Below are 11,337 nucleotides of genomic sequence, written 5' to 3'. Positions count from 1 at the left end.
ACAACAGATACACAGAGACAGACTCTAGAGAAAAATGTCAAAGACATAGATCAGAGAAACCAAGACACAGAGTCCCGCAGGGCGGAAAACTCAGAGAGAGCTGCCCCATAAAGACACACAGACACACATCCCGGACAGACCCAAATCAAAGGCCTGGCCAGACGCAGACATACCAGAGAACGAGAGAAAGGGGTGGAAATCTGTGACTCCAACAGCGGGACTCAGGTGAGAGAGAGAGAGAGAGAGGGGGGGGGGGCAGGCGAGGGGCACACCGGAAAGACGCGGGACAGAGGTCCTGGGCTACGGAAAGGGGATCAGAAAGCGGGATAGACGCGGAGAAAGCGCAGCTCGGCGGCGGCTGGGGGGAAAGGGCGGGTGCCCCGGCAGAGGGCGCGCGGGTACCCTCTGCCCCGCCGGGGTCACGGCGCCCCCTCCCCCGCGCCCTGGCCGGAGGGCTGGGCTATTTTTACGCGTGGACATCGGACACCAGGCTGGGGCGGCGGCGGCGGAGGCCGAGGTGGGGCCGGGCCGGGTCGGGCGTCGGGGCCACACGTCCGCCCGCGGGTCACTGGGGCTGCGCGCGCCATGGAGCCGCGGTGCTCGCCGCCGTGCGGCTGCTGCGAGCGGCTGGTCCTCAACGTGGCCGGGCTGCGGTTCGAGACGCGGGCGCGCACGCTGGGCCGCTTCCCGGACACGCTGCTCGGGGACCCGGCGCGCCGCAGCCGCTTCTACGACGGCGCGCGCCGCGAATACTTCTTCGACCGGCACCGGCCCAGCTTCGACGCCGTGCTCTACTACTACCAGTCGGGCGGGCGGCTGCGGCGGCCGGCGCACGTGCCGCTCGACGTCTTCCTGGAGGAGGTGGCCTTCTACGGGCTGGGCGCGTCGGCGCTGGCGCGCCTGCGCGAGGACGAGGGCTGCCCGCTGCCGCCCGAGCGGCCCCTGCCCCGTCGCGCCTTCGCGCGCCAGCTCTGGCTGCTCTTCGAGTTCCCCGAGAGCTCGCAGGCCGCGCGCGTGCTCGCCGTCGTCTCCGTGCTCGTCATTCTCGTCTCCATCGTCGTCTTCTGTCTCGAGACGCTGCCCGAGTTCCGCGACGACCGCGACAGGCCGGGGCTTGCAGCGGTGGCGGCGGCGGGACCGGTGAGGAGGCGGGGCCTCGGCGGGGAGGGGCGGGGTTTACGGGGAGATGGGCGGGCTCCGTGGGTCCCTGGCCTATCAGAAAGCGGGCTCGGGCCGTGGGAGGCGGGGCCTCTCAGGAAGGTGGGCGGGGCGCGGGGGTCTGGTAGGAAGACCTGGCCAATTTCAAGGGGCTTTAAGGGATGAGCAACCCAGGGACAGGCCTGTCAGGGGACTCCAGCATTAAAAGCTAGGGGCGCAGGTGTGCTTAATAGGGGCGGGGCCTGAGGACCGGAATAGAAGGACCCGTCCTATCAGAAGGCAGGGTTAAGGTGGGTGAGAAACCTGGCTGGGGGAGGAGGGCAGGAGTACCTGAGTACAGGTACCTTAAGAAATCAACGCTGGGGGTAGGGGAGAGCCTGAAAAATCTGGGGTCTGTGCGGCTCATGGTAACCAATGGGAAGGATGGACTGGAGGTGGTGAGAGTCCGACCTGAAGAAAGCAGCTGAGGCCCTGGCCCGTTTGCTTAGTGGTTAGTGGTTAGAGCGTGGCCTGCGGACTGAAGGGTCATGGGTTTGTTTCCCTATTCCCAGTCAAGGGCACAAACCTCTGGTGAGGATTAACAAACCAAGAAGGAAGGAAGGAAGGAAGGAAGGAAGGAAGGAAGGAAGGAAGGAAGGAAGGAAGGAAGGAGCAAGCTCAGGTAGCTGGAGACAGAGTGGTGGGTCCTGAGAAAGAAAGAAAGAAAGAAAGAAAGAAAGAAAGAAAGAAAGAAAGAAAGAAAGAAAGAAAGAAAGAGAGAGAGAGAGAGAGAGAGAGAGAGAGAAAGAAAGAAAGAAAGAAAGAAAGAAAGAAAGAAAGAAAGAAAGAAAGAAAGAAAGAAGCTGAGGTGGCTGGAGACAGAGGGGTGGGTCCTGAGGGCTAGGGTGGGAGGAATCCATCACAAACAAAGCCGGGAGCTGTAAGAGTAGGGGCCCAGGGTTTGTCAGACAGAAAGGTCTTTGACCGTTATAGCATTGTAGTCTGGGCTGGCTTTGGGAGGGCAGGGTCCACGGGAGTGGGGCCAGGGGGAGTGGGGCCAGCTTAGGGACCCTCCCCGACTAGAGAATTCGTGCCGGGGGCAGGATTGGAGCCCCGGCCACGCGCCATTTCAGGAGGCCGCAGCAGTGGATGAGGACCATAGAGTCAGCCAAGCGGGGATGACCCCGGGGCCCTGGGAGAGTCTATGACAGCCAGGTCACTGCTGGCCTGGGAGCCGTGGCTGTTGGCCGATTTGTAGCTACGTAGTCGGACATTTAAACAACGGATATGGCCATTCCAGGGTGTCCCGGGCCTGGCGTGGTCCTCCCTGAACCCCTTCCTCCTTGCAGTTCCCCTCTCGGCTGAACGGCTCCAGCCCTGTGCCCGGACCCCCACCCCGCACGCCCTTTGACGACCCGTTCTTCGTGGTGGAGACGCTGTGCATCTGCTGGTTCTCCTTCGAGCTGCTGGTGCGCCTGCTGGCCTGCCCGAGCAAGGCGGCCTTCTTCAAGAACGTGATGAACCTCATTGATTTCGTGGCCATCGTGCCCTACTTTGTGGCGCTGGGCACCGAGCTGGCCCAGCAGCGGGGGGTGGGCCAGCCGGCCATGTCGCTGGCCATCCTGCGCGTCATCCGGCTGGTGCGCGTCTTCCGCATCTTCAAGCTGTCCCGGCACTCGAAGGGCTTGCAGATCCTGGGCCAGACGCTCCGGGCCTCCATGCGCGAGCTGGGCCTCCTCATCTTCTTCCTCTTCATCGGCGTGGTCCTCTTCTCCAGCGCCGTCTACTTTGCCGAGGTCGACCGGGAGGACTCCTATTTCACCAGCATCCCTGAGTCCTTCTGGTGGGCGGTGGTCACCATGACCACCGTCGGCTACGGGGACATGGCCCCCGTCACTGTGGGTGGCAAGATAGTGGGCTCCCTGTGCGCCATCGCCGGCGTGCTGACCATTTCCCTGCCCGTGCCCGTCATCGTCTCCAACTTCAGCTACTTTTACCACCGGGAGACGGAGGGCGAAGAGGCCGGCATGTACAGCCACGTGGACACGCAGCCCTGTGGCCCGCTGGAGGGCAAGGTCAATGGGGGATTGGTGGATGGAGAGGTGCCTGAGCTGTCACCTCCACTCTGGCCCCCCCCTGGAAAACACATGGTCACCGAAGTGTGAGGGACAGTTGAAGCCTGCAGGACCTCACATTTCCTCGGAGGGAGGGAGGGAGGGAGGGAGGGAGGGAGGGAGGGAGGGAGGGGTTGGGTCTAGGCTAAGTGGTAATGAGTTGAAGAACACTGAGCCTTATTGGCTCGGGAGTTGTGGTTTGGTACTCCTGTAGGTACCTCCTTAGGCGGCAGGGAATGGCAATGGTGACGCTGAGCTGAGCGGGGGGGGGGGGGGGGGGGCTGCATTGGTTTGTACCCCTAGGGCCATGTTGGGTCAAGATATGTGTCCCCCCCCCCCCCCCCGTGGCCTGGTTGGGACCGATGGCGTGTTCACGCGTGGCGGTGTGGCGCTGAGACTCGTCGGAAGTGGGGTGCCTTTGTGATTCTTCTGGGGCCGTGTTATTTTAGGTTCTGTGAACTTGTGAGTCATGTAGAGGAGTCAAGTGATAGAATGTGAGCTTTCTAGGTCATGTTAGGTTAAGTCGGGTTGGAACGTATGACTGTGCGAGTCCCTCAGGGTTCTGTTGGGTTGAACCGTGTAGCGTTATGTGGCTGGGAGTGTTCAGGGCTCCATGGGAGTTGAGCCACATTGAGCTGTATGATCATGGGAGTCTCGTAGGACCAGGTCGTGGGGCCATATGCTGAGTTGCGTTACGCTGACGGTGTCACTGTGAGTCTGGGAGGGATGTTGGGTTGAGCCGGACTGTATGCATGAACTCCATAGGGCCATGTGGGTTGGCTTTGGGTTCCGTGGTAGCGCCAAGGATACCAGCACTGAGGAGGAATCCTGCCTCGGGGAGCGAATATGGCGCTGTGGACTCTGGGAGACAAACTGAAGCGGACACTCCCTCCGTTCACCCCACACCTACTTCATTTTGCCATCGAAACCCCCTTACTATCTGTCTTCGCCTATGGTTTTGCTTCCAGACATGGACATCAGAACCACAAGGGAAAGGAACGAGGGGGAGTCACTATACTCTGTCCCTACATGGTGGGGGGACAGAAACCCAGAGGAGGCGGGGGGGGGGGGGGAACAGAGACCTGGGGAAGGAAAGAGGCTCAGAGAAAGAGAAACCCAGAGAAGAGGAGATGAAGACACAAAGAGAGAGGAACAGAGACTCAGAGACCAAGACCCAGAGGAAGGGGAGGGGGACACAATCCACAGGAGAGGGAGACAGAGACCAAGAGTGGGGGATGGAGAGCCACCGCGGGGTGTCAGGCACCCAGAGAGAGAGGGACAGACACCCGGAGCTGGAGGCAGACCAGAGTACCCCAGAGAAAGAGAACCAAAGAGGGGAAAGGCAGTGCCCCTGAGCCTGAAAGAGATGAGAATCCCACAGGGGGGCGCCCCGCCCCATCTTCCCGCAGCTCAGGAAGGCTGTCAGACACAGCAGGGAGACGCCAGAGTCTCAGCGCAGAGAGCTCCCCAAGGTCAGGCACCCGCCACTGTCCCTGGGGCCAGCGCGGTGGCAGCCTGCCTGACCCCACGTGTTTTGTCGGCCTGCTGGGACGCACCAGCCCTCCTGAGCCCAGGCAGCCTCACAAACAAGGAAACTGAGGCTCAGAGGGGGAGGGTGTTACCCAAGGTCAGTAGGCCAAACATGTTTAGAGGTCTTTCCGTCTTAAAGGGCATTTTGAGATGGAGGGGGAGGAGGAGGAGGGGGAGGAGGAGGAGGAGGAGGAGGGGGAGGAGGAGGGGGAGGAGGAGGAGGAGGAGGGTTAAATCACTAACACATACAGAGCTTCCTGTGCCCCAGGCGTCATTCAAAGGACTTAACCCATATTAACTTATTAAACCCATCCAGTGGTTTGCAGAGTGTGGTTGTTGTTATTGTTATTTTTAGCTATAACACCCCCTTTTTTTGGTTAAATGAAACCTGACTTAGAGGCAACAGGGTGACGCGTCAGAAGGGACCTGGTTTCAGGGGAACACACCTCTTTTTAAAAATATATATTTTATTGATTTTTTACAGAGAAGAAGGGAGAGGGATAGAGAGTTAGAAACATAGACGAGAGAGAAACATCCATCAGCTGCCTCCTGTACAACCCCACCGGGGATGTGCCCGCAACCGAGGTACATGCCCTTGACCGGAATCAAACCTGGGACCCTTCAGTCCGTAGGCCGATGCTCTATCCACTGAGCCAAACCGGTTAGGGCACCTCTTTTTAAAAAATAAATTTGTATTGATTTCAGAGAGGAAGGGAGGAGAGAGAGAAACATCAATGATGAGAGAGAACCACGGATCAGCTGCCTTCTGCACGCTCCCCCACTGGGGATCGAGCCCACAACCCAGGCACGTGCCCTTGACTGGACTCAAACCTGGGACCCCTCAGTCCGCAGGCCTGTGCTCCATCCACTGAGCCAAACCAGCCAGGGCAAGGAACACAGCCCTTATGAAGTCCCTCTTGACAGCTCAGAATGCAGTTGAGAAACTCAGTTTGGAGCCCCTGATTTAACCCAACTACCTTTTTGTGTTAGGGTGTTAATCATCATCACCCTATTTTTCCATTGATTTATTTTATTTATTTTTTATTTTTTTACCCCATTGAGTTTTAGAGAGAGTGGAAGGAAGGGAGAGGGACACAGAGAGAGAGAAGAGAGAGAGAAACATCGATGTGAGAGACACATCAATTGCTTGCCTCCCGTACACGTTCCTACCAGGGCCAGGGATCAAGCCTGCAACTGAGGTATGTGCTCTTGACCGGAATCGAACCTGAGACCCTTCAGTCCACGGGCCGGGGGCCGAGGCTCTATCCACTGAGCCAAACCAGCGAGGGCGACCCACCTACCTTTTTATACAGAGAGATCGAAGAAGGTACAGATGGTGGGAAGAGTTTGATAAAGGTCGGAAATAATATAACCTTTAGGTTGTCACTTCTCTCTGCAATGGAGAGAGAGGCACACCTGGAGACAGAAACGAAGACAGACAGAAACATGGTGACAGACACGAGGCAGCGTCTGGGAGGCAGGCGCAGAGTCCAGCGCAGAGACCCGAAGAGGAGGAGACCAGGCCGAGAGGAACCGAGACCTGCAGAGAGGGACAGAGACAGAGGCAAAGAGTGACACCCACGGGGAGGAGCGGCCGCTGGGGAGAGGAAGGCAGTGGCCTGGGAGGGGGGTCGGAGGCCAGGGGGAGGACAGAGACCCGGAGAGACGGGGACAGATCTAGAGAGGGGGACAGGAACCTAAGAGAGGGGGCAACAGAGACACGGACAGAGGGGGGACAGGGACGTTTGCCCAGTTCCTCCTCTGCCGATTCCTCAGTTGCTCTCCTGTGCTACCCAACCCGAGCCCGGGGGTTCCCTGGGGGCCCTCTGATAGGCCTGGCACATGCTGGGTGCTCGGGGGTGGGGAAGAGTGTGGTGAGTCAGGGAGGTGACTCCAGTGGACGCTCAAAGCCTGGGAAGCGCCCCTCCCCCACCCCAATAAACAACTGTGGCCGCCTTCTATGTTGCCTTGGCTGTGATGGGGAAGAGGAGAGGGGAACACCCTAGTCTGGGGACACCCTTCCTGCCACCCTGCCATGCTATATTTAGGCTGAGGGAGGGGTATGGGATGCCCTCCCCCCCACCCCCCCAAGACAAGTGTCAGCTTTCCCCTGAAAACAACTCTGGGGAGGGGTGAAGGCCTGGCCACAGGGCTGTCCTGGACTCCAACGCCCATCTTCCCCCTGTCTCAGGGTCTCTCTCTGTCTCTCTGTCCCCCTCTTTCTCTTGGACTCTGTCCCCTTTTCCGTGCCTTCTCTCCCCCCCCCCCCCCCTTCACTTTCTTTCTCTAAGGTCATTCTGTCCCCAAACCAAATCTATCTCCCAGGCCTATAACACCTTGAATTTCTCTTCTCTGAGCTCAGGACAAGACCCTCTCCCCAGTCCCCACCCAGGAAATTCCAGGAGAGAGGACTCTGTGGGAGAGCCCCCCACATCCACTGTCCCCCCCGGGTAGGGGCCTTATCGCTGCCCAAGCCCAGCTGGTTAATGTCTGGCCTGGAGCTCCTGGGAGCGTGGGGATGAGAGCAGAGGGTGGGAATCTGCCTGGGGATTGACACTTAGCTGGCTAAAGAATGCAAAGGAATCTCGGGCCCAGACTCCTGGCCTGCGGGAGGAGGGGGCTGGGGGTCCCCACTCCTGAGTCTGAGGGAGGAGGAGGGGGCTGAAACTAGGGGAAGAAGGGGCTGGGGTCCAGACTCCTGGTCTGAAAGTGGAGGGGCTGGGGTCCAGACTCCCGGTCTGAGGGAGGAGGGGCTGGGAGCTCGGACTCCTGGCCTGCGGGAGGAGGGGGCTGGGGATCCCCACTCCTGGATGTGAGGGAGGAGGAGGGGCTGGGGAGCCAGACTCCCGGTCTGAAAGTGGAGGGGCTGGGGAGCCAGACTCCCGGTCTGAAAGTGGAGGGGCTGGGGCGCCAGACTCCTGGTCTGCGGGAGGAGGGGGCTGGGGGTCCCCACTCCTGAGTCTGAGGGAGGAGGGGCTGGGAGCCCGGACTCCAGGGTCTGAGGGAGGAGGGGGCTGGCGCCTGGCCTCCTGGGACCGCGGCGGGCGGAGGGCTGAGCTAGCCAGGCTGGGCTCCCCAGGTCCCGGCCCGCGGGTGGAAGGCGGGATCCCCCGGCCCCTCCTCCGCCGTCGGGCGCCGCCCCGCCTCCGCCCCCCGACCCGGGCCCTCCGGAGCGTGTGCAGCGAGGAGCCGGCGGGCGAGCGGGCGTCCCTGCCGCCAGCGAGCAGGAGGAGGAGCCGCCGCCGCGCCGGGGCAGCCGAGGGAGCCGAGGCGGGCGCCCCAGGTAAGAGCCTCCGCGCCTCCTCCTTCGGGATCCCGCGTCCCGGTCGCCCTGCCCCCGGGTAGGGAGGGACGGGGGCGGGGCCGGCGGGGGCGGGGCTTGGCGGAGGAAACTGAGGCAAGAGAAAAGTCCCCGATGAGCAGCGGGGTTCCCCCCCGTGGGGGGCACCCCCAAGGGGGGTCTCAGGAGTCCGGACCCCCAGCCTGAATCTGCCGGGAGTCCGTATTTCTGAGTACCTGGGAGGCGGGGCCTTGAACTCCAGAACTTCAGGGTCCGAGGGAGGGCGGAGGGGCTGGGGGCCTGGACTCCCGGTCCTGGCTGGGTCAGCATGCGCCCCTCTTCACACCCCAGCTTCCCACTCGGCACCTCGCAGCCGGGGCAGGCAGCCACCCCAGGTATGTGCATGGAAGGCTCGGGCGGGCCCCGGCCTGTCCCGTGTGGGGAAAGCATTCCAGGAAGCAGCCTCGGGGACCCAGGGCTTCTTGAGTGCGGGCCCTCAGGTCCCCCCGTGTCCAGCCCGGCCCCACCCCCACCCTGTCTGGGAGATGAATGGGCCGAGGAGGATGTAATCTCTTCCAGCCTCTGCGGTCCCCTCTCCTCCCCCATCTGCTTCCCATCCCAGCCAGGAGCCATCACCTGGGCAGGCGAGGGGCCTCTGGAAAGGGGGCGTGGCCTTGGCTGTCGGGTACCCTACACTTGCAGAGGAACACCGGGAAGGGGTGTGCCCAGGGGTTCAGCCCCCCTCCCCCACCTGCCTACATGACATGCCTGTTCCCCTCTTCCTCTAGGTGGTCGCCCCCTTCCTCTCCTGAGATGTCAGGAAGGAGGGGGCCACCTGCGTCCCCCACAGGGGCCCCCTGGAGCCTGGGGGCCCCCAGCCCGGGAGCTCGGAGGCGGAGGAGGTGCTGACAGGTCTGGTAACCACCCTGCCCTCCCCACCTCACCCTTCCCCAGAATCACAGGCCTCCAGAATGTTGTACAGAAAAGGCGGTATCCACACCTTCGCCTGCAGCTCCCAGCCCCAGATCAGTGTCACAGACAGGGAAACTGAGGCCCTGTCTGAGAGGCAAGTGGTTTTCTTGCCTTCTTAGTGGCAGTTTCGAGCTAAAGTTGGATCTCCCTAGGATTCCAGAACTGGCCTTTCTCAAATTTTGGAACCTCAAACCTCCTCCAGGCTGCAGGAGTTAGGGCTCCTGGGGGCTGTAGAGGCAGTATGGCCGAGTAGGGGTTGCTCAGACAGGGTTCCAGTTCCAACTCTGGCATTTGCTGGCTGTGTGACCTGGTACAAGTTACTAACCTCTCGGAGCCTGTATTTCCCCAATTGTTGGCTGTTATTAGTAACTAGAGGCCCCGTGCATGGATTCATGCATCGGTGGGATCCCTCGGCCTGGCCTGCACCCTCTCGCAATCTGGGACCCCTTGGGGGATGTGGGAGAGCCGGTTTCAGGCCAGTCCCTGTAAGCCAGGCTGAGGGACCCCACTGGTGCATGAATCTGTGTACCAGGCCTCTTGTATGCATGTAAGATCTTTGGTTAATCTCTTCCCGCCCTCCCACCTCCCCACTTCCCTCTGAGATTCATCAGTCTGTTCCATGTTTCCATGCCTGTGCATTGAGCGTCTGCCCCCTGGTGGTCAGTGCGTGTCATAGCTACCAGTCGAATGGTGGAAGTGTTGCTTAGGCTTTTATATATGTAGATAGTAGTAGGATAATCTGGAAGTTGGGCATTATTCAATCCTAGAATATAGGTTCCCCAAGGTTCTAGAACAAGGACCTCCCTATGGTTCTGGCTTGCACGTTCCCCCCCCCCCCCCCTAAATTATTACCCTCTTCTCTAACTCCAGCTTTCTTCTCTATCCTCAGGTGCTCAGCGAGATGCTGCCCCATCCTTCATGGTCCCTCCCCATCCTCCTCCTTTGCCTCCTCCCCAGTGTCCCAGTGGAACCCCACCCCCCACCCTCTCCACTGCCCCCATTTCCAGGCCCCGAGTGGGACCTCCTGTCCCCACGAGTGGTGCTCTCCAGGGGTGCCCCCGCAGGCCCCCCGCTGCTCTTCCTACTGGAGACTGGGGCCTTCGGGGAGCCATCGGGCAGCCCGGCTAACCGCAGTCGGCGAGGAGTGAGCGAGACAGCACCAGCAAGTCGCCGGGGAGAGCTGGCTGTGTGCGATGCAGTCAGCAGCTGGGTGACAGACCGCCGGACAGCTGTGGACCTGCGTGGGCGTGAGGTGGAGGTTCTGGGCGAGGTGCCTGCAGCTGGCGGCAGTCCTCTGCGCCAGTACTTCTTTGAGACCCGCTGCAAGGCTGACAACACTGGGGAAGACGGCCCTGGTGCAGGCGGAGGGGGCTGCCGGGGTGTGGACCGGAGGCACTGGGTGTCCGAGTGTAAGGCCAAGCAGTCCTATGTGCGGGCATTGACCACTGATGCTCAGGGCCGTGTGGGCTGGCGATGGATTCGAATCGACACTGCCTGCGTCTGCACACTCCTCAGCCGGACGGGCCGGGCCTGAGGCCTATGCGCAGGAACCGGGCAAGCTGAGGAAGAAGAGCTGGATGCTGAGGGACCTCAGGGGTGACCTGGCTGCTCTGGGCCTCATTGTGGGAACTTGTTAAGTAGTCACAAAGTCAGCTCAATCTGTACAAGACAGGTGGTAAAAGTGGATGGGGTTTTGAAGGATGAATAGGAGTTCTCCTGTGAACTCCACCGCGGATGATGATGATGATGACGATAGCCTATATTTTCTGAGTGTCTACTGTTTAAGTGCTCTAATACACAACTTGTCAGATCAACTCTGGTGGATTTGAACATTGGAGGCCTTTAGCTTCTAAGTTGCTGCTATGTGATCTCAGGGGACATTACCTTGCTCATTATGGGGAGAGTGACAAGGGGGAAATATATCAAGAAGTGGGTGGCAGAGCATGAAAACTGGAACATGTAAGCAACTAACTGGGAGCTAGGACTCGAATGGGCAGTTTACTAGGTCAGATGGGGCAAGCATGCTCTGTGTTTTGTTTGGTTTTTGTTACTCCTCACTTGAGGATATTTGTCCATTAATTTTCAGAGAGAGTGGAGAGGGAGAGACACAGAGAAACATTGATGTGAGAGAGACCCATAGATTGGTTGCCTTCCACATGGGGATTGAGCCTGCAAGTGAGGCACATGCCCTGACCAGAATCGAACCCGGGGCCCTTCAGTCCATGGGCCAATGCTCTATCCACTGAGCTAAGCTGGCTAGGCCAAGAATGTTCTGTTTTGACCTACCCATCACAGTCGGAACAC

General features: G+C 60.2%; 2 protein-coding genes across 3 annotated transcripts; both read left to right on the top strand.

The window, feature by feature from the left end:
* Window positions 1–570: 570 nt before the first annotated feature.
* KCNA7 (potassium voltage-gated channel subfamily A member 7) lies at window positions 571–3,302 on the top strand (the record flags this gene model as incomplete). The annotated part of the gene is made up of 2 exons (XM_079759590.1): window positions 571–1,140; window positions 2,487–3,302. Exons 1-2 carry the CDS (start codon window positions 586–588, stop codon window positions 3,300–3,302), a joined length of 1,371 nt encoding a protein of 456 aa, XP_079615716.1. The 5' UTR covers window positions 571–585.
* Window positions 3,303–7,956: 4,654 nt separating this feature from the next.
* Window positions 7,957–10,785, top strand: NTF4 (neurotrophin 4). 2 transcript variants are annotated; one of them, XM_079800513.1, is made up of 3 exons: window positions 7,957–8,064; window positions 8,850–8,973; window positions 9,923–10,785. In XM_079800513.1, the coding sequence occupies exon 3, from the start codon at window positions 9,935–9,937 to the stop codon at window positions 10,565–10,567; it is 633 nt and encodes a 210-aa protein (XP_079656639.1). In that variant the 5' UTR covers window positions 7,957–8,064; window positions 8,850–8,973; window positions 9,923–9,934; the 3' UTR covers window positions 10,568–10,785. The 2 variants fall into 2 exon arrangements, with proteins under 2 accessions (XP_079656639.1, XP_079656640.1); XM_079800514.1 differs by lacking the exon at window positions 7,957–8,064 and adding an exon at window positions 8,180–8,456.
* The last annotated feature ends 552 nt before the right edge of the window (window positions 10,786–11,337 follow it).

The sequence above is a fragment of the Cnephaeus nilssonii genome, assembly GCF_951640355.1.
Source record: "Cnephaeus nilssonii genome assembly, chromosome: 20".
Lineage (NCBI taxonomy): Eukaryota > Metazoa > Chordata > Mammalia > Chiroptera > Vespertilionidae > Cnephaeus > Cnephaeus nilssonii.
The sequence above is the reverse complement of the archived record's forward strand: the minus strand, read 5'-3'. Positions and strand labels throughout refer to the sequence as shown.